Source organism: Anarhichas minor, unplaced genomic scaffold, assembly GCF_050575085.1.
Source record: "Anarhichas minor isolate MPS153535 unplaced genomic scaffold, ASM5057508v1 ptg000062l, whole genome shotgun sequence".
Classification (NCBI taxonomy): Eukaryota; Metazoa; Chordata; class Actinopteri; order Perciformes; family Anarhichadidae; genus Anarhichas; species Anarhichas minor.
The window spans coordinates 3,194,726-3,216,825 of NW_027466508.1; the positions used below are offsets into that span (position 1 = coordinate 3,194,726).

Genomic DNA, 22,100 nt, shown 5'->3' on the forward strand with positions numbered 1-22,100 from the left:
TCAATGTACAAGGGAAGCAGTTCTCACTCCCTGCCCTGTGGATGCCCCCGTCTTCAGCCTGACTTTAAATGAGCCTCTCTCCTATCGAAGCCCACGTCCCCCAAGGTATTTCCACTGCTGCCACAGCGGTGGGACTGTTTGGTCGATTTGGAGTAGTTGAATGAAGCGGTGAAGGTAAACGGGCTCACACATCTATATGAATGTTAAACCCCAGTTCTGATGTGAAGTAGTGGTTTGTATTGCTTTTTCTCCAAGGTGCTTTTGTGGATTTTACTCTCAAAATGTGCACATTGTCAACAAGTTAACTGTAAACGGTATTCCAGACTTTCAGTTCAAAGTTGGCAACAAAATGTGAAATTGTCTGCAGAGGAAAAAAGCTCTTCTCTGATATTGTCTTGTAATAAGATGTGGATATATCCTGTGGACTACAGTAATATGTAATTATATGAAATCAGATTTTCAAAATACAACATGGCTAACACAGAAAGAAAAGATGTAGAATGTGGTTTGGGTAGACTTATGCATACTGTGTACAGCCTGTTTGAATGTGGACACTCAGCATATTCTGCTGCTGTAATTATAAGGATTATAGTCTCTGCTGTCAAAGAAGATCAGGCAAACATATAGGAATATAAACATGGATTGTGTAGCCTTGACATTTAATTTGGTTCAATTATCAGTTTAATCTCATGTATCAGACACTAAATATTGGATCTCGAGCCCAATTGCTGTGAGAATTGTGTCAAAGAATTAATATCAGTCGCTTGGATACCCTGTGTCAGACCTATTTTTAGCTCGTATGTATGTGCGCACATGCACCCCACGTGTGTAAGTGTGACAGCCATCACTGGGTCACCTCCCTAACTCTGTTGACAGTGGGTTTTCAGAGAGCCAGCAGCTAAAGCCTAATATGATTACTGTCTTTGCGAAAACGCTGGATAGGAGGTTAAGGTGTGTGTGTGTGTGTGTGTGTGCGTTTGTGCGTGAGTGTGTGTGTGATATGTGGCATTTTGTGGAGCTTCGTCGCCATATAGGTCTCTCACCACAGCGTGTCCTTTTAGCTGTGAAGGATCAGCTCACCATAGGCTCGGGATGAAGTGCCTGCATTGCGTGCCTGCCTTTGTACTGTGGCTCCCACTGATAATTGCTCATCTGTCTCCCCACAGCTGAAGAGGCCAAGGAACTGGAAGAAGAGGAGTCAAAGACAGGTCAGTCAATCCACACCTGGTCAAGCTCAGCCTCCGCGTGTATCAGGGGCCTGCTGTATGTTTTCGCTAGCGCTGCTGTGCGGGGTGCTTGTGGCAAATTCTGGTCAGGAAGCAGTTGAAACTCCACCCGTTACAGTTCCACCTCCTAGCTAAAACCGATATTGAAATACTAGAATATCTTTTGCATTCAGCACTCTGAGCAGTGTAATGATGCAAGGCTGTAAACAATGTCAGGAACAGGCAACGGTGCGTTTTATCCACTGGAGCGTGGATCAAGTGGGCAGGAACGCCAGGCTGAGCCTGTAAGCAGGCCAATTAACTGTACACATGCACAATCTCACGCTTGATCCAGAATTCTATTTCTTTTTTTATAAAAATGTATTTCGATGTACTGTGCAAAGTATATAACCCTCCCCCCCCCCCCCCCCCCCCCCCCCCCCCCCCACCCACCCACACACACACACACACATACACAGTTTAGCCTGTCTTTTTAAAAAAAAAGAAGTCCAGGTGGCAGGATGGTAGGGACCCAACAGAACAAGTATCTGAAGGAACTCTGATGAAGAATGTGTGCACGTGAAAACCAGCTCCAGGCTCTGGATCCATTCAACACAGCAAGCCAGTGGCATAACTCTTCCAGTGTGTGTGTGTGTGTGTGTGTTTACGGCAGAGACAGGGAGACGGGCGCACTAATTTAGTGATGCCAACAAGCTGTTTTACATTATAGGTTCCCCCAAAGCTACAGCTATAACAGTGAAATCTATCTTGTCTATAAATTTAATGGTAACAAGTTCCACGTTCCACAAAATGCCAGCAATAGTGCTGCCGTGTCCTGCACTCAAATGATCCTGTTTACCAAGCCCGATTGATTTTGCAATTGTCCTGACTGAAATGTGTCATGCATATTATTGTCACAAGTTTCTTTTGGATTGTTATGATGAATCATCCAGCCGAATGGACAGACAACCACTCTGACAGTTCTTGCACCACTTAATGCTACACGGAGTTTGGCAAGTGCCTATTCTTTCTAAACAAACTAGTTGGAATCACTCAGCAAAGGCAACGCCCAGAAGGAGCTGTATAGAATAGACTGTTCAAAGTCGCGCATTTAGGAAAAAGGATGAAAAAGACTAAGAGTATACAGCCATACTGTTAGGCTTTACTAAACCAGAGTGGTGCGTTCATGTCATGCTGCATGCCGACATCCTCACAATGACAGGTCAGAGAGATTTCAGGAGATTCCTTTAACTTTAAAAGAAGTTATAGTTTTTCTTTCATTATTCATCTTTTGCTTTCCATGATGCTGGTGTGCTTCCTTTTCTGTGTTGAGAGTGACGTGATACTTTGCTTACTGTGACCCTATGAGCCCAGAATTAATTTAGCTATTAGCAAGCAGGGCAAGCTTCTTCTGCCTGCCCAGCCTCAGTGACTGCCCCTCACAGTCCTGAGCAGTTCTCCCTCAAGCGTTAATGTCATTAGAGTTATTCATTTGACTCCTTCTATAGTCTGATTGAATTATTTAGCCTTTCTGTGAACGGTAAAGTTAATACCATGCGATTTTAATAAGCTGAGAGGTGAAGGAGAGTCTCTGAGTGAAGGGGGACAATGACTTTCACTCTCTAATGCCTCTCTCATGAATGTTTCAGAGAGATCTTTGCAGCCACGAGTGGGGTCAGCCATCCCACACACACACTGGTGAGACTTGTGCTGCATTTCCACTGCATACTACGGCACAGCTCTATTCAACTGGACTCGCATGGAACCGCTTTTTATTTTCGGTTTTCCATTAGCAAAAGTTAGTAGATAGTACCTGGTGTTTTTTTGTGTTATCACCTAGGTCGGGGTTCTCCGTTTTCGGTTGTGTTTGAGCTGAGCCGATACGATATGCAAGCCGCTGATTGGGTAGAGAGACTCATCTCTAGCGCGCAGCATGGGACATCCTGTACAAACCCGGCATTTTTAAATAGCCAAGCAACCGTCAATAGTGACTGTAATTTTCTTATATTCACTCAAACAAGTTTTTCGAGAATGCAAAACGCAAAAAGCATTGAGGAAGTTCGGACGGTCCTCTGTTTGGTCGGCGACGAAGGGAAACAGTGAATGTTGCGTTGACGATGACGTCACCACTGAATCCCGCCTACATTGGGGGGGTGCTACCCGCAGTGGAAAACGAAATAGACAAAAAGGACGTGGTACCAGTTGAGTCCAGCCAAACCATGCAATGGAAACAAGGCATAAATACTTCAGCTTTCGTTAACGGGGCAAAGGAGAACAATGCTGGGAGACTGTAGTATACCTGTGCTCCAGCGAGAAGGCAGCCACCTTCGCTGCCTCCGCCTCTCGTCTTCGTCCATGCACCTGGTTGAGCCAGGTGGACGTTGTGGGCGGTGAGCTGGTGAAATCAAGCTAATGATTCTGCCTTCTGAGATCACGCTGTAAGCACTACAGTCGGGAAGCTTTGTTTTGCCATCTGGCTTCAATTCACTGACAAAGGCAGAGGTTCCTGCACGAGACAAAGGAGCTGAAATGAGTCCCACTTTAATAAACCCAGGATGATGGGGGAGCCACGTTTGTGTGTTATCTTAATGAGCTGTCCAAAGGAGAGCATGCCTCCCCTTTCAAAGCCAGCCTGATTTGAACAATAACTAGTGATAACTAGGGACCTGGGCTCATTCATTTGCAATTGGGTAGGAACCTTTTGTTGCCTTTACAGCAGAGGCAAATAATGTTTAACAAACAGTGGAGCTCAAACTCTGGATTTATTTGCAGGCGCTAAAGCCAAGAGCAACCCTTTTCACACCCACCGACAGGTCTACACATGCAAAGGGGGACACACAACGCACACCACACACAGAAAGAAGCACTGTTATACCAGGCAGCTACTTCCAGGTCTGAAAAATGAAGACTATACGGAATTGTCTTTAACTTGCATTCTATCCAATATTGAGCTGTGGCCAACTCGTCTGGTTGCGAAAAGAAGTATGATTGTAAACATGAGTTTATGGTGTCAATCGCTAGTTTCAAGCCTGTAATACATCTTCATTTTGTAAGTAATTGTCCAATTTAGAGTATAATTGAAGCGGGTATGCTTTAGGGCGTGGCTAACTTTTGACATTGACATGTTGTTCATCACTTTATCCCTTTCTCTGTGTGTTTGCAGTTCATGAAAGTTAATTGTACTCGGTTGCCTTAAAAATGTCTTATTTAGCATTGGGTTGTACTTAAAAACCCTCTCGTGTCACTTCTAGTTGCAAAAAGCCAATATAATCTACATCCACATGCAGGGATGTGCAGTTCTTGCTGGCTTCATCCCTCACCTACCCACCTTCTGTCTGGAATGTGTTCAATAATCTGAGCATGAGGGGGCTGCAGTCACTAGTGCAGCTCCTCCTGTTAGAAGCTGGCTTTAGTTTGTGTGCACTAGCCCCTGTCTCCCTAAATCCTAGACTCTAAGGAGTCAGGCCTTAGCAACGAGGCCCTGGAAGAGAGGGTTAGTCAGTGACCCAGTTCTTTCACAGACAAAGAATTGTCTGAAAGGAGAATTTGACACGCCCTCTGAAAAGGGAGCTTCACGCGAAAAAACTGTTTTCCTAACCCTTCTTAACTGGAGCCAAGTCCCATGAAGGTGGAAGGTTAGGGAATATCAGGCCGTATAAAGCTCGATAGCACGAGGAAGCCACACTCTTTACCATATTCCGGTTCCTTCATGCAAAGGCCACCACTGAAAGATGGATGACGGTTGCTAAATCATATTAAAGCTTCAAGCCCAGTAGCTCATTGCCCTAAATGATTTTAAGAAGCTAGCTTGCTAAGGCTGTGGAAAGGTGACTTTTGAGCAGACAGCCAGAAACAATGACCGCTGTACCAGCGTCAAAGTCACCTCTGTGCTTATTATATCCCACTCTCTGTCCTGTCTATTGAGTTATTCACATTGTAATGGAAATACAGCACCTTAATGTGTGAGGAACATAATATTCCCTCTCTCATGGGAATCAAAGTGTCGCATCTCGTGTGAATGAAGTGCTTTATTAAATATTTCAGAACAGAGTATGGCGGTTATGTTTGGGCGACTGTGGCTCAGTGGTCGCGTCGTCCTTCAATCAGAGGGTCGTCGGTTCAATACTTTTTCGATGTGTCCTTGGGCAAGACACTTAACCCCAAATTTCTCCCGTAGGCGGCGAATGAATGGGTTTCAACGGTTAGACAGTTCTGATGGGCAGGTGGCACCTTCCATCAGTGTATGAATGGGTAAATTAATTTTAGTGGTTACAGTTTAATTATAGTATGTCCATTTATCCATGTAAACAGCATGGTAGGGAATTGGATAATTGTAGGCAACCAGTAACAACAAAATAAATTAATGTAATGGATTTGTTTTTGCCAAACATGGTTGTTTTTGACCACTAGTAGCGCAATGATTTTACACGCGGGTCCCGTTTTTTCATTTGCGGGCGACTCAATTCGCATCCTGCAGGTTTTATACTAGTCCACTGGCAGTTGGTGGTAATGTGCCGTAATAATTTCTCGCAAAACATGGTATGCCAAAAATACCAGGATGTCCTGTACTGCATCTGGTCACATTTTGCAGCATGCTTTCGTGGCTGTTCTGACCCACAATCCTCTGTGTAGTGGATATATGAGCTAGAGAGTCAAAGTATGAGGTGCAATGTTATGATGTAGTTTGTCCCAATTGAATGCAATGGATGCAGTACAGATTAGTTAATGCAGTATGTACTAAAAGTAGAAAGAAAGCATATGCAATTATGAACACACTGATGGATGTAAACAGTGCATGCACTATTTAAGATATTTTGTTAACATTGGCTTTGTAAATGTGGAAGGAAATGCACTCAACATGTTTGCTGAACCTCAAGGATACACGCAATGGGTTTTGGTGAGAAACACTGAATTTAATATTGTGTGTTTGCAAAAAAACTCCACAGGGCACCTTTTAAGTTAGTTTGGTTTTCTCATTTAGTGTATTGACGTACATTTACAGCCCAATCCAAGCCACAAAGTATAGATTGCAGGTGGTTGAGTTATAAATGCGTACTTAAAAAACGTTCTAGACACATGGCTTTACAAGCCCAAGGCTTATTAAAAAGTTGCATAAAGTATTCTTACAACATAACCCAGTTTGACCGACCTGCAGGTCACTAACACACCATTCCACATTACTTCAGTTTGAATTGAGAGGGCCTTGGAAAGCAGCCCCCAGGCAGCTCTGCTTGACATGCCCTCCCTTTTCACTGGCAGCACATATTCAGCCACTGGGCTCTCCCAGCGGTCACACATTACCGACTAAAGATATGTAAATAGAACATTCATGTTGCCTTCATTATTAGATGTGGGTCACTGGATAACTTCAAGAGCACTAATTAAAAAGGCTCCCAGCACACCATTGCTTAGTAGTTGCACACACACACTACTCAAGCACTGCACTCATGTTCCTTGCTGGTTCAGCACCATAGCATAAGCTACATGTTTGTGTTTTCTCCAAGGGTGAACCCTGAGAGATGGTGTTGAAGACCAAGTTATGTACAAAGTCGTATTTCCTGTGGTTGCTTCTTTCTCTTATTTCCCACCTTGAACATGACAAAGGCTTAGATTCCAAAAGGAGATTGTCAGTTGCTGAGAAACTTTCTTCTCTCCTTTTTCGCCGTCCTTTGCCTTGAGTTTGGGAAGGAGCTCATCGAAGATGTGCTGCACACTGAGCTACTTTTGCAACCTCTCAGAGGTTATCTGCCGGTCCGTGAGGAAAAGGCCAACCGATCATTGTCAGACGAGATAGAAGAAAAATAGCAGCTCCTAAATCATTTGGAATAATGAATGTTGTCACAGTTAATAAAAGCAGTCAAACCACTCAGTGCTGTTCATCACAACAACAGGCCAAACCCACTGCTGGCTGGTTTGCATATCAGACAAAAGTAACTGCTTTTGTGAGAACACTGGGGTACTTTAGGAGTGAAGGCAATCCTTTTCCTGGGATGATCCCCCTGTACAGATGCCATTTACATCCTCCTGCCATCCACCTCCTCCCCCCCCCCCCCCCCCCCCCGCACCCCCCATTCCCCCTTCTGTCATGTAACCTACGCTCCTCTGACAGCACAGCCAAGGCCCGGTGGGAGAGTGCCTATCCATCTCACTACCCCAATCTGCCTCCCCTGTTTGGTTCCACATGAGCACTCAGCTGCTGTGACTAATTAAATAAAGCGCTGTGCCCTCTGCTTCCTGTTAGCCATGGCAAGGTTGGTGCACAGAGATGGAGCAGAGGAGGAGGAGGAGGAGGAGGAGGAGGGTTGCTGAAGGAGGAGGGGACACAATAACAACTACCAAGCCTGTAATGATGCTTAGGTCCATGAGTCAATAGACAAAGTTACGTTGATGCTGGCACGACCACTTTACCGTCATTGTATTTCTCACAGATCCTTCAATGACACAATATTTTGAGCTCAAGTATTCATTCTTGTTTGTTTTCCTCTGTTTCAGCCATGACACTACTGAACAGCTAAGGCAGAGAGAATAGAGGTGAGTACGGTTCAAATATGTCTAAATGTGTCTTTAAGTACACCTCTGTGTCGCTCAGTAGTCACGCTTTTTTTCTGCTTATCCCAATTGCCTGGTTTTCTCAGCAGTAATGCTCTGGAGAACACAGTGCCTCTGTAGGTTATGGGTAAGTGCTGCTGTAATGAGGCTCGGCTGCATTAATTCAGCAGACAGTGGGGGATATGTGAAGTCTTGACATTTTGATTTCAGGAATCACAGGGTCACTGGCTGATATGACAAATCAATTTCATTTCTATCAGGCATGCAAACACAAATGCCCTGCCCTACTCAAAGCCACTGTAAGAGTCTGATTAATGGTAAACATTCAAGGTGTGAGTCGTGTCTTTCTATTTTGTTCTGTCTGAAACTGTGCATATTCTGTGTCATCCTCATGATGTTTTCAATCTGCCAACTTTAGCTTGTGAAGAGCTGTGGCAGTTAATTTTGGTGTACACAGTAAAAGCCTAACATAATAATTTTAATAGCATGTTTTTTATGGATGTTTGGCCACTCTGGCACATTACATTTACAAGCAAATCTCAGTCAAATGTACCCAGCATTGGAGGAGAGAAAGATTTACTGTGGAACTTGCGCGATAATATAAGAGACAAGCATTCAATGTCATTCTTTGCACTTCTTTCAATAAAGAAATACTCTCCAGTTGTGATATAAGTGATGCTATTGCAGCATTGTTGTTTGAATGAGCAGTCGCCTCTCTATGTCGTCTCACACACACCTAAGCCACGCCTGTAGCTTACCAATACATGTGTTGGTTAAAGCACTGTTGGTTGAGTGACACTTGAATACAAACAGATATCTAAAGAAATATAGCGAAGTATAACAATGTCCCCCATAGTAGCAACATAAAGGAGAGTTTACAGACGAATATATATTCCTCAGAGCTCTTCACTGTGACCAGGCATTCAGTACCATGGACAGCTCCTCTTCTCACACAGTAGAAGACGGTGCTTGAAGGAAGGTGAGCAAGCTAATCTCAAATGTCCTGTTGATATTGCTTGTTGACATGGATAGATTTCCTATTTTTTTTTAATGATCACATTTTTGCTGTTATTGGACTGTCCATGCTGAAGAGGCAGACAGGAGTGCGCTCCGACTTGTGTATATTTCTGGGTACTGGTACTGTAACTGGCCTGCTTGATTTGAGCTGTGACTTGTTCTGTATTAGTAGGTGACCCAGATAAACGACCTGAAAGAAGGACGAGTGTTGATAACTGGGAACACAGACAAACGGATTAGTAACTGGATTTTCCCTGTAGGACCTGTGGAGAATCGTTATGTAATCTAAGAAATGGTGTGACAAGACTGAGAGTAAACCTCCTCGGTACAGCCACATTACATGGAGTCATCAAATGATATAATACCACATGCTGTACGGCATCTCTGGAGTACTTGATGAGAGATGCGTCCATGCCTTTTCCTGACTTCACTGCATCTCCCTCTCTGTGTTACCTCCTGCTGGGCGCATGAAAAGGTGGAGGTGGACCATTTTGCTGCAGTGAGGGCTGACTCACTCATGAGTGGCCCCTGGCTAGTGTAGACTGGTCAGTCCTCCCTGTTTTAGCTGCTATTACATCCAGATGTTGCTTGGCGACCAGGATATTTATACTTGGACTTGATGCATTTATACTCTGTTTCTATCTTTGTAGGAGTCTTCGGGCCCTCACTTATGTTCTGCTATTTGCGTATCGTCACCTGGTGTTGGGCATCATTCTTGAATTGATTTTCGTTCAATACTTCTTCAGTCTCCGGTTGTGTAAACAGCTTCCTCTTGACCATGTTTGAATGTTGGGTAGCTAATGGATTCTCAGAAAGCAACGATGATGGTGTATATTTTTCCCCACTTATATTGTCAGACTAAAGGTTGACTGCATTAGTTGTATTCCCTATTTTTTTAATGACTTTGCTGTAGCAGAAGGCTGACCTGGACCGAATTGCAGCAGCAGAAATACAGCGGTAGGCAGATAGTGATGGGAGCCAGGGTACTGGCAGTGTTGGACCCTGTGGCCCTTGGGGAAAGGAATGCGACACACCCACTGGCCTCATGTTCACTCAACCATGGCCAGCCTGTGTCAGACACTATATCCCTCCCTGGACCCACCACATGGACCTCTATAGGCCAGGAAAGTCCAAAACCTTGGAGCTATTTTTGGGGAAGCTACATTGCTGTAACCAACAAAGGGCTTGAGTCAGGAGGGAAGGGGATATTTTTGTGTTCAAAGCTTTTTTTTCTGAAAAGCAAAATATTGCTGTCCTTTTTGTTGTTGTGACATGGTTGCTGATATTTCTAGAGATATTTTAGAGGCGCTCCATCAATTTTGATTTAAAAAGATAATATTGAAGTTTTTGTCACAACGGCGCTGGAGTGATAACAGGATGGTGTGTAGCTGCTCTGTCTTTTGTCAGAAAATGAGACACAATTTGATAAGTTTAGTTATTAGTAAATAATTCCTGCTATTTGGGACAATTTTCAAATGTATTCTGCCAATAAGGGAAACCTGTACTAGAAGTCCCCACCACTGTTTAAGAGTCACAGTGACTTCACTACTATCTCACATTAACATACAGTATGGACCTACACTGTATCTGTTCACTGTTCCTCTAAGACTTACTTTTAATAACCAGCAGTTTGGTGAATACTTTTTATTACAAGGTTGGACAGTTACAGCTTGTTTTTATTATACCCTGACTGGTCATTGCCGTAAAGCCACAGCATGCAGAATGTGAAGAAGATGATGGAAGGTGCAGAAAGTAATTTCCTGTAACTAGCCAAAATAAAGTCTGGCCAGCAGGAGTCGAAGAGAGGACATTTGTCTTTACTGTAGTATCCACTGACCTTCACGGAGACTGTTATTGCTAGGTAATATCCTGCAAGCCCCTCGACCTCTCTGCTGCTGAATCATCCTGGATCAATTATTCTGCTATTTGTGTGGCGGTTTTTCTATCGATTAATGCATTTATGCAGAGTGCAGCATATCTTATTTAATAGAGCCAGGCTCTGCGTTTAATTAAGTCGTTTGAGAGTGAGGCGGCACTTTGTTTTCATAAACATTTGCCACATCGATACATTTGTTCATTCGTGACTTATGTTCGTCCACTCAAACTTTTATTGTTTCATTACTGGCAGCCCAGCACAGATAACATAGTAAATGGCTAACTGCAGCACACTCAATATTTTGTAGATTGTAGCCATCGTTAGTGGCTCATACTTGCTGTGTGCGATCATAAATACTACATACTGATCATTATGGCAACTTTGTGGCCCAGGCAACTTAGAGATTAGTAGAAGTCGTCGTGTTGAGTGAATAAAACTTTCCCCTGTTCGCAGATGGTTGGTTGCACAAATGTATCTTCCTCTTCATACTCACCACTGAGTGAGTCAGCTGGTTATTTTCCAAAGTTCTCCTTTTAGTTTTAGTTTGCATTCCCCAGTGGAAGGACACTCAATGATTGTTGCGTAACCACAGTGTTGAATAGTGCTGTTGTTCTTTGGGCACTGGAGTTAGTGCGTCACATCACACAGCTGACTCAACTGACTAAACAGAGTAATGTCTTTGAAGTAACATCGTATAGAGAAACCTTACAACGTCTGCATTGGGCTGCTAAACCTTTTGTTCATAATTTCCAATGTTCTTGTTAGTTTGTTTTATGTGTAAAGGGTCAATAGAGAATAATATTGTGCAGAACCTTAGCCTAGACATAGATGGCTGCAAATGAGTAAATATGCAAAGGGAGAGACATGAAGGGAATAAAGAAATGAGGAGCAGCATGTACGATCCCCGTTATCTGCCTGGTGACTTTTGATGAATTCCAATGAGAGATTCCTTTTTTTCCTTTTTAAAGAGAGGCCCTATAGGTGCAGTTAGTGATAGATAATAGCTCTTTCCCAGCTCTTTAAGCAGCGTTGTGAAATATTGATTTAATTTGCCCCTATATATTCCCTTCAACTTTGGAGAATATGTCCCGTTGTGCTAGTCGTTTGCAGTAATAGCTCAGGGTTTACTTTGTTATAGTTTTGAGTGCAAGATGCATACAGGCAGTCTATTCTCAAAGGATGGGGACACGTCAAAAAGGGGTTAAATGGAGTGAAATTTGAAAGACGAACACGAGTCTGAATTAAAAGCTTGTTGCAGCTAGGTATGAAAGATGGGATGTGAGTGTTTTAGACTAGGAGAGGTAGGCTCCTCCAGTTCCTCTCTGCTGTATGTGTCAGGTGAGGCCCTGCAGACACTGATGATGTCAGACAGGACACTTATGTTGGCCTCTCTCCAGGGAGGTGTCTTGAAGTGGAGTTTGACTCACTATTCCAGTATCTGTGATCTCTGCATTATTTATGCTTTTGTCTGAGACATTTATCAGCATTTTTATACCTTGCTGCCTCATTCTACAGTACATCTCGTGTGATGGAAGAGGCTGCAGCGATGATGGCCTCTGAGGGAAGCCAATAACTGAATATAGTAGCTCATATTGATATCAGAAAACTGTAGAATGGACAAGTGTGCTGCACAGCAGTCTCTGCATACTGTTGATGAGAACCTTGGCAAACATCCATTCACATCAAAATAGTACATTGAAAAATAAAATATAACGAGGAGAATGCTGCGCTGGCTCCTCGTTCTTACCTTCATATTCATTTTTTAAGACATGAAACGGGTAATATGTGAGCTGTGGTAGGAGTTGCACAGCCACTGAATCGCTGACCAATGACAGCTAATGAACACGGCAGGAGTTCTGCTCTGTTTGCCTCTCGACAGAGCGCTGCCTTCTCTAGAGAACTCTTTTTCTCCTGTTTTTGCCAGAGAAGCAGAGGAGCCTTCATTGAAACCAACTGCCTCTGGGCTCAATTAACTACCATAGATTACTCATAATGCAGATGAGAGACTGTGTACAGGATCAGCGGTCTGGCGATGTTGAAAAACACACAGAAAATGCTGCATGCATGGGATACAGACAACTGGGACACTGTGTACTGAGACATGTATAGTCGATAAAAGCTGCTCCACAAAAATGGGCCGTAACAAGCAAAATAATGTCCTGTATCTACTTTAATGAAAGACATTATCCCAATAATAAAAACAGCCATTTTCTGCGCGCACAAACATATATTCTTTGCAGTACTTTTATGGACATCAGATGGAGCAATGAAAACTGATGTATTAAAAGAAAAAGGCTGTACCGAATCTATAGTCTCCACGATAACCTGTAATTCTTTTTAATGTTGTGTATATATATATATATATATATATAGACGCAAGCAGCAATAATGTATGTTTTGCAATGTTGTTGTAGGCATTAGAGAGCTCCGTGGTGATGGTTTGCTTTTGGTGTGGCCATGGCCCTTGTCATAACATATTAGCATCACTTAACATCCCTCACTCAGGCCGATTGCTGCAAGTTTTCCTCCCTACCAAAGCGTCTGCTGTTTGGGCATTGTGATGATGTCTGGATGTTTCTCTTCAATCTCAGAATTTTTGCACATTGGAAATGTGAGAGTCTGTTCAGCACCGGAGAATTTACAGTTGGCACAAACCTAAATACTGAACAGTCCTCCCCCCCCCCCCCGACTGTGATGGGAATATGCATACATCATGTTGCCTATTGAATGGTGAGATGACTTTAATGTGCAGCTTTTTGAAGTGTGTTCACATTATCCTGAAACTGCAGGAGAAGTTGCACATGCTCATATAGTGGGAGCTTAAACTTGCATGTCTCTGTATGCCGACTCACTGCCTCAGTGTTGTTGTTTTTTTTTTACTGTAGACGTAGAGTCACTACTGAGATGAGGAGGCCCATGATCAAACATGCAGAGCTTTTGAAATGAAATGCACTTGATGATACCGACTTGTGGAAAGTCTTGTCTTTCAACTAAACCATCAGAAGTGATTAATTAGTGCTAATTGGTGGTGCATTAGTGAATATCCAACCTGCCAATCATTTAAAAATTATAATTTTACTCTACTCTCATGTGCTCTGGTTGGACATTATTTCAAATAGCATGCGCATTCAGACCACTGTCTATAACTTTTGGCTTTTTTTTGGCTCACTACTGTCTCATATTTAAGCAATTACCTGAGTGTCTGTGTCATTTCCCTTTCTACGTTTTAGAGTTGGCAACAAAAAGGTGTAGAGACGCAGTAGGGAATCAGCAATTGTGCATCAGACATCAATGGCCTAATGCAGGGGTCTTCAATGTTTTTCAGGCCAGGGACCCCCAAACTGATAGAGAGATGGAGCAGGGACCCCCGACTATATATATTGTATAAAATTGTGTTTTATATTAAATGGGCCTAGTGCCGTGTATACCTCTTTATTGTACATTCAATACTAAGCTATTCAAATAATACATAGGTTCATATATTCATGTTTTTATTTTAAACATGTGCAAGGTACAGTGAGTAGGGAGGCCGTGCCACTGCCATTTATAAACATACCTTGTCAACTGATACCAATGCCAACATCAACATTGTCTGTCAATTGCATGATAATCATGCATGCAAGCTATTCAAATTGATGTTTTAATTTTAAACAAATGTGGAAACGAAAATGAGTGATGGCCTATTAGTGCCACTGCCATGCATAAAGATACCTGTTATCTTTCATACAATACTGAACTATTAAAATAATGGACAGATTCATGTTTAGAGATTTATTTTTATTTTATTTTTTAATTGTCTAATCAACCAAAAATTTCGCGGACCCCCCGGCAGTACCTCCGCGGACCCCCTAGGGGCCGCGGACCCCCTGTTGAAGACCTCTGGCCTAATGGTATAAAATGAGTCCCAAACTATTTTACACATCATGAAACATTCTTGCATGCAACATCATTAAAACATCATTTAGAAAAAAACAAAAAGATGTATTTGCAGAATGCGACTAAAAATGGTAAATGTCCCTCTGCTATGGTTTGTGGTTGTGGTGTCACTGCAAAGGGGGCCGCATTGACTTCGCTGCATACCGATGATGGGCTGAAGTGTGCAATGAAACGGGGCTGAATGTCAACTCATTGGCATGTCGCAGTCCTTTAGCCGCTGTCAGGTCTTCTCCGTTCATCCTATAGGGTGACAGTCACCTTCATGCTGCATCAGGGAACGACACAGGTGGAGGACGGACGTTTATGTCAACCTGTGCGACTCTTAACATTCATCAAGATTAACATCCTGGGAATATTAGTGGGTTTTGGGTAAATGACTGACTTTCCTCTTGAGGAGGCTGGCATCCCAGTGTGAGCGCAGAATAAAGTGCGACTTATTTTCCACTCCTTTTACCTTCCTCCTTTCTTCTGAATCACCTCGCCTTTGGGGCTTACCACAGGAGTCTCTTCAAATGATCCTTAAGTCTGAAGTGGAGAATCAAGATTAATGCACTTTCACGTCCCACCCAGGCTCCAGGGGAAAAAAGTCTTATAATTAACACCAGGGGGCTGCAGGCTGCTTTTGGAGAGAGGTCGAGGGTGGGGTTCCTCGACCGCAGAAAAAGAGCTGATAAAGGTGTGAGGTTTTTAGAGGGTGATGTGTCCTGTTGCTTTGGAATAATAGTGGAATGGTAACAGAATGGCCTGTCAGAAAACTCACTCTGGCTTATTATTATTGGAAAAAAAGTGGAGGGGCCTGTAGGTCCACTGTGACACGCCCATAACATGACAAGCGATATTAAAAAGGGCGCACCGCTCTGGCCTTTCCATTGCAACGTCAGTTGTAACTTTACAACTTATAATACAGTCTCCCACATTGCAGGATGTTTTTTGTGTTGTTTACTGAACACTTTTGGATCCTTTTAAAGATGTGGGTCTGTCACCTGATGCCATTGTGCCCAATAAATGAGAAATAACCTGACATGACAAAAGAAAAGGAGAGAAAAAATAGACTGGCCTGTAAATACCTGTTATGCCACTGTCAGATGTAATGATCTAAATAACCTACACCTACCACTGCCTGCCATTATTGAATGTATTTATTAAATTCCTTACCGCATGCTTTGAAGCTTTTACTGGCATAGGGTTGTCTCCCTCTCCATTTTGTATCAAAAGAATTATTCATTTTGTGTCACTGCATGCGGGGGAATGTTAGTTAGCTGACAGTGGCAAAACACATTTGTCTCTACCTGATGTGTCCCGATTGGTGTAGTGATATTCAATGTTTTGTTTCAATTGCTATGTTTTACTATGAATTATTGAGCACGTTTAGATGTAAATATGAATAATTACCCCAAAAACGTTTTTAATTTCTTATCCAACCGTTTGGCAGTACCTACGCAGCCCACTAGATGGCGCTCTGAGGCCCACCAGTTGTCGAGAATACCTAAAATACGGGATTTGTTGTAATGTAAATGCATCCATAAAAGCAGGTCTTTGAAGTATCATTTTCTATTCTTGCACAGAGAAATTGTCACGGTGTGTTTGATGATCTGGTAATGATCTTTAAGTGTCACCGACTTTAGCTTCTTTCTCGTTATCCTGAATACTTCTCCAAGGTTATTCCCAAACATTTACTTTCATAGTCCCATGCCTGCTGTTTGTCTTCGATAGTTACTCAGATTGTTGTTTCTGTCTGTGTCAAAAAGCAGCAGGCCTGCTGTTTTCAGGTGTTATGTTACACAAGTATATAAATATCAAAACGGGGCAAAGTTACCGACGGGGAGAATGAAATATGAACACGTACATTTCAATGTAAATGAGGAAAGAAATGGGCACAGTGTGGATTTACAACGGTCCGTTAGATTGAATCCACTGTGCCGCTGTATCTTTCACGTGAACAATCTCCTATAGCCCGAGCAAATTAGTGTGCAATCTCGTGTACCGGCTGTAAATGAATCCGTCCATCAGCTTGTGTCTCAGGTGATGGAGAGCAGCAATGGTCCTGCGCTGCCTCGGCTGCTTTGGATTCTCAGACGGAGAGAAGCTGTTTGTTAAACACTTAAGTTGGAGTTTACTTTCTGATTGCCTGTGTTAACAATCCCAGACAAAATCTTTTTTTCTTTCCTCTCAGGGTGGTTGTTTTGTAAGATTCTAAATTACTGTGCTGCAGATGTTCATCCAGTTTCTCCGTAGAAGTCTTTCATTTCACCTCTGACCTCTGGACTCCACGGCTAGCGAGACTCCTCTTCGAAATACAGATCTTTAGATCTCTCTTGGGGGAAACTAGGGGTATTCGAATCTGATGAAAAAAAATGCATGTGTGAAAAGTGTGTTGTGTTTGTTTGGGTTGATGGATAAGTTGGCAAGTCGGATTACCCTCTGACAGGGAGCAAATGGAAGCCAGAGAGCAATGTTTAAATGTAGCGCTGCTCCGTAAAACAGATATTCTTCTGCAAGTGTTGCAATATGCAAAGACTTGAATCATTTAGAATGACAGACTTTAATAACTGTTTCAGTTTTTTGCTTTGACATTTTGAAGCTGTTAGCAATTCCCCTTTGGGTTTTATGTAGGATTTAACCACATCACACCAGCCTGTCATGTGTAAAATGTAATAAAGGGATGATAATGATTAGGAGGCAGGAGAAGCTCACTAGCAGAACTATTTTTGTATTCTCTGAGATGAAGAATTAGGATAGACACAGCGAGCGCTTCAAGCACGAGGATACATGTGCGAAGAGACAAAGCTATTCAACTTTACAGTACATCTAAATCAAGAGTGTATTCATGACAGGTTTAGACAAGTGCAGCTAAGGTCTTAATGGGATACAGAGAATGAGCAGGGTGTTTATGCTGGATATCTCTCCAGGAAGCGCAAATTAAACGATCCCAAAGTTTACTGTTTTCATTTGGAAGTCCAGTCGCATGCAGTCACAGCTGACCGACTTGAATGATGTATCTAAAAGCCGAACCTCCAAGCATACAGCCAACTATATTGCTTTTAAAAGCTTCAAGTAGGAGAGCTTCATGTGTGACATAATTAAATTCCACCCAAGTTAATTCAAACTGTTTAATGATGCAGGGAGAACAATTTCTTTCGATGTGCCAGCGGTGGGTCGGTCCACGGGGGCTACGAGTGAGGAGAAGCATTAGAAGTTCAGAAAGACACTTGTGATACGGAGGGGAGGATGTGCAGACGGAGACAGACTTGAAGGTTGCAGCATCCTTGGAAAACGCAGCTTCCTGTTGGTGTGATTGTTCATTTTAATAATGCCAAATTTGCTTTGTTTGTTGTTTTCTTCATTATTTTACCCTTATTTAGAAAGATGATAGTAGACAATTATTAGTAATATGCACATGAGACCAGATTTTAGTGGTGGGAGTGCCTTTGATTTTGCTGTTGGTTACTGTAACCATCCTGCAGTGTTTCATTATTTTTCAAAGCTAATAACCTCTCTCCGACGGTGAACAGCCTGACATTATACGTATTGTGTTTTTGTGTCCTTTTTTTCCAGGAGTCGGGGCTAGACGGCGGGGAGGAGATGAGTCTGGCAGGTAATCCCGCTCCATCTATCCATCAACCTGGAGACTATTTCCAGCGTCCCCTACAGAATGTCAAAGCCTCGCTGAGCAGCAGATGAGTCCATCATCCTCTTTCTCAGACTTTCCCTCAAGCTTCCATCAAAACACATAAACACATCATGTGCCATTATTTTCTATTGCCCTCCCTCCCCCTTTTTCTGTCAATGGACGGTCAACACAGTTGAGTGGGGTGCCCATATGCAGCATGCAGAAGAGAAGCTCTGTTTGAAACCCACAGGATGTGACAGGATCCTTCCTCCGTCGATGACATCACACTGTATGGGCTGTGATGGGGGCATGTGCCAGAGATCTCCTGCCTAATAGGAAGTGAGACAATTAAAGAGATGACCCCGCCTCGGCTGCCATCACTGTCTCTCTGCCAGAGAGGGAGCTTGGCTCTCCCATTACTCCTGCACTTGCTAATTAGCGTCTGTCGCTGGAGTAACTTGTACCTGTCAGTGTGTGCCGTTCTCCTATATTCAGTAACTTGAGGGAATTGAAATTGAATGCCAGCTAAGCTCCAACAAACTGCAAATGGTGCATGGGATACACCCTGATTCTCTCACTGACCCGACAGCCTTATATGTAAGAAATTTTTTATAATGAACACAGAGTATCTCCGCGAGTTTTTTTACTGCTGGTGTGGAACGTTTCATCTGTTCCAGACAAGCGGATGTACTGGTTGTTTTATTGCATTTCTTTAGGTACTTAAACAAGTCCCTGTGCCATATGTCCATGTATGAATGCCAAAGCCATTTCTGTTCCAGATAACCCAGTGCCTATTTACATTAAAGAGACATGGTGAAACTGCCTGGTCATTGGTAATTATTGGTCCCATTCTCGGGGCCACTTTGTGCTTGTTCGGGCAGAACAAGGTCGAGTTTATTACAGACATTTCTTCACCCACAGGATTAGCCATGCTGCTCAAATTCACCCTTCCACTTTTCCATTAGTTGATTTATCTGCCGACTAGACTATTCTACATAATGAGTAAAACATGAATTATGGTCAAAGCAGCACAAATAATTCATTTCCGTGCAGATCAACACTGACATGTTGAATTGTTCCCAGTTAGACGCAGTCCTATTTTAGGGCTAATCCCTCTCTGTTTGCAGATGCTCAGTCATCCCAAACATTTTACTTGTTTTGAATAATGGATTTTCTCTGTGATTGTTTGTTGCTGTCATATGTGAAATAGCTACCTTGCATCAAGTCTGACTTGTATAAGTAGTGCAGAAATACCTCCCCAACACACACACACACACACACACACATGCACAGGAGCACACGCACACACTGTGTCCTCTTGCTGAGCTGGATGAGACTGTTGATCAAACCCCAGGCTGTGCCCAAATGTGCAGATCTCTCTGTACAGTAGCCCTTGACCTTGCTGTGTGTCCTCGTGGCCCAGACACCCGCCTGAAATTAAATTACAGATTAGTGGCTCCAGGCCCAGAGAGGGGGTTTATTTGGTTGGCCCCTCTCTGAGAAGCGCTCATTTCTGGGACTGAAAAAAAATGTCGTGGGATTTAAGGAAGAAAATGCCTGAAAAATGTCTGGAAGACATTTTCTTCTGACTGTGAGCACTGGAGCCAATGGTCCCCTAAAATGGAAAATGTCTGCAAAGACTTCTAAACCTTACATCGCAGTTAAGAAGGGACATGGGGCTAGTGTAAATTTGGGATTTGGGAAATGTGAAAAAAATGGTTTCTTGGAAGCAAAAGAAAAGTAAATTAGAAAGAAAACCAAAGTCCAACTGAGGGAACTCTGATGAAACAGAAGCTCACTGCTGAATGAACACCTTGGGAATTAAAAAAAAATCATTCTTGTGAGACAAAAGAAGCAAATGCCAAGCCCTCATTAATTTGGAAGTCTGTCAAGCCTTTCACAATCCTTAATTCCAAATTACATTTACTTCAAACAACATTCAGTTACGAGTGACCATCAATTGGTTACTGTTGGAAAGGTGAAGTTAAGACAACGGTCTTAATAAAGTTGCTAAATACAACTTCCAACTTAAAGAATAGGTTCAGATTTCTTACTAAAAAACGGTTGCTCGCTAGACTGTGATCCCTTCATTACCAGAATGGACAGGACTGGTACCTATATAAATGCACATATGGGCATGTGACTATTGTTTTAAGGCTTGATTCTTCCACGCTCCCCTGTAGAAGGCAGCACAGCGGCTCTGCGTAGTCAAATGTACATCAGCGTAACAGGCAATGTTACTCTATACTTACAAATTCAGTTTGAATGTGTGCAAATACAAAGCAGCATGCATCACAAGCCTGCTGCAGTTGCCTTCACCTGCCAACTACAGTTCTTCACTTAACTTACTTCACATGCGTAATTGGTCGCACTTAATGTCACCTCATTTAAGAAACATTTAAGATGCTAATGTCACATTTTTATTTAACTATCAAAATAAAACATGTACAGGCAAACAACAGAGATTTGTCCTATAGGCAGCACAGATTCGGGCAAATATGTGTGTGCTCACATTGGCAAAAAAAAAAATGAATATGTGCATGTATACCAAGAGACAGGAGTCAACGTAAAACTACTAGCTTAAACTGCCACGCTCATACATACAGGCACACTTCACGCACTACGTTGGAGCATATTATTGGGAACACATCGGGCGGCTATTAGTGGCCAAAAAACACAGACTGAACAAACACTCCAGCTGTCAAATTCACTCAAATAGAATTAGGCAAAAATGTGCTATTAATGCAGACCGGATCAAGCTGTATCTTGGAGCGTGAGAGAACACCAATGCAGCTATTTTTCAGAAATCTCTTCACACTCCGCAGAGCTCACATACCCTGGCTCAGACTGTGGTCCAATCATGCAGTAGATTTATATTAGCACTTCTGCTACTCTGCATTTGTCTTGATTTGAACATGAGGTCCCAATAAAGTAGTCACTGAAATGGGGCCAGATGTGCTGCTAAATGTTAGTACACAGTAAATGCTTAGTGTGCTCTTTAGTAAATATCCTCCTTTATCCCCTCCATTTGTTTAGCAGATACTTCAAGGTACGCATGTATACGTACATCCTTTCAATACTACATTAATCATTTCTTTCCCCTCTATCAAAAGTGACCTCAGTCAAATGGAGAGGAAGCAGCTGTCAGCGAGTGGCCCATGTTCTGTTTGGTACAGAACACCTGAGGTCAGTGGCTCTCAGTCCAAGTACTCCACGCCCAGAGCTCTGTCGGTTCTATTCTAGCAGTCTAATCAGGGACTGTTTCACACCAGGGACAGCAAGTGAATGCAATTAAGCACGCGGCAGTAAAGAAGGAACCAGGACCAGGATTGAAGACCACCGTGTAATTGGTTTATTCATGGGATCCTGGGATACTCTATCACAAGTTATCAAGGTGCATGTAAATAGCTTGGGCTGTGGCCAGTAATCAGTTAACTCTGGATGTAAGCGTGGTGTGTAAACACTTACTGCGAATTCTGCTCACTGTGAGCATCCTTGCATCATTTTTACGATCTGCTGGGTTTGTTCACCGCTTAAGGAGAAAACACTGCCAGCATTTTACGCTGTTTTATTTCTCCTGAGGAGGCTCGATAATGTATTTAGTATGCAGAGGCGGGAGCGAACATAAAACAGGCAAATCAACTGAGATAGTGATCCACCATTATGAGGTTTTGAAAGCTGATGCTGTGACCAATATTAATGCATGAATATTCATGTTACATTTATAATACATGTATTAGTTTACATTAATTAATCCAAGTTTAACTTCATTTCAATCCCAATTTCATTCTAAACATTTCAGCCATTGACATAACTTCCAGAATAACTGAACTTATTATTATATACTTTTTCTATGGAATAATTGAAGGATTGTTTCAACAATGAGATGATTTGATAGTAGATGACG

General features: G+C 42.6%; 1 protein-coding gene across 1 annotated transcript in view; it reads left to right on the top strand.

Moving 5' to 3' along the window:
- Positions 1 to 19,012, top strand: part of cd276 (CD276 molecule) — a 61,204-nt gene extending 42,192 nt beyond the window's left edge. Inside the window, exons 6-8 of the mRNA XM_076077865.1 lie at positions 1,167 to 1,208; positions 7,698 to 7,736; positions 18,139 to 19,012. Of these exons, the coding sequence (XP_075933980.1) occupies positions 1,167 to 1,208; positions 7,698 to 7,720 (65 nt within the window). The 3' untranslated portion in view covers positions 7,721 to 7,736; positions 18,139 to 19,012. The remainder of the gene's footprint in view (positions 1 to 1,166; positions 1,209 to 7,697; positions 7,737 to 18,138) is intronic.
- Positions 19,013 to 22,100: the final 3,088 nt, after the last annotated feature.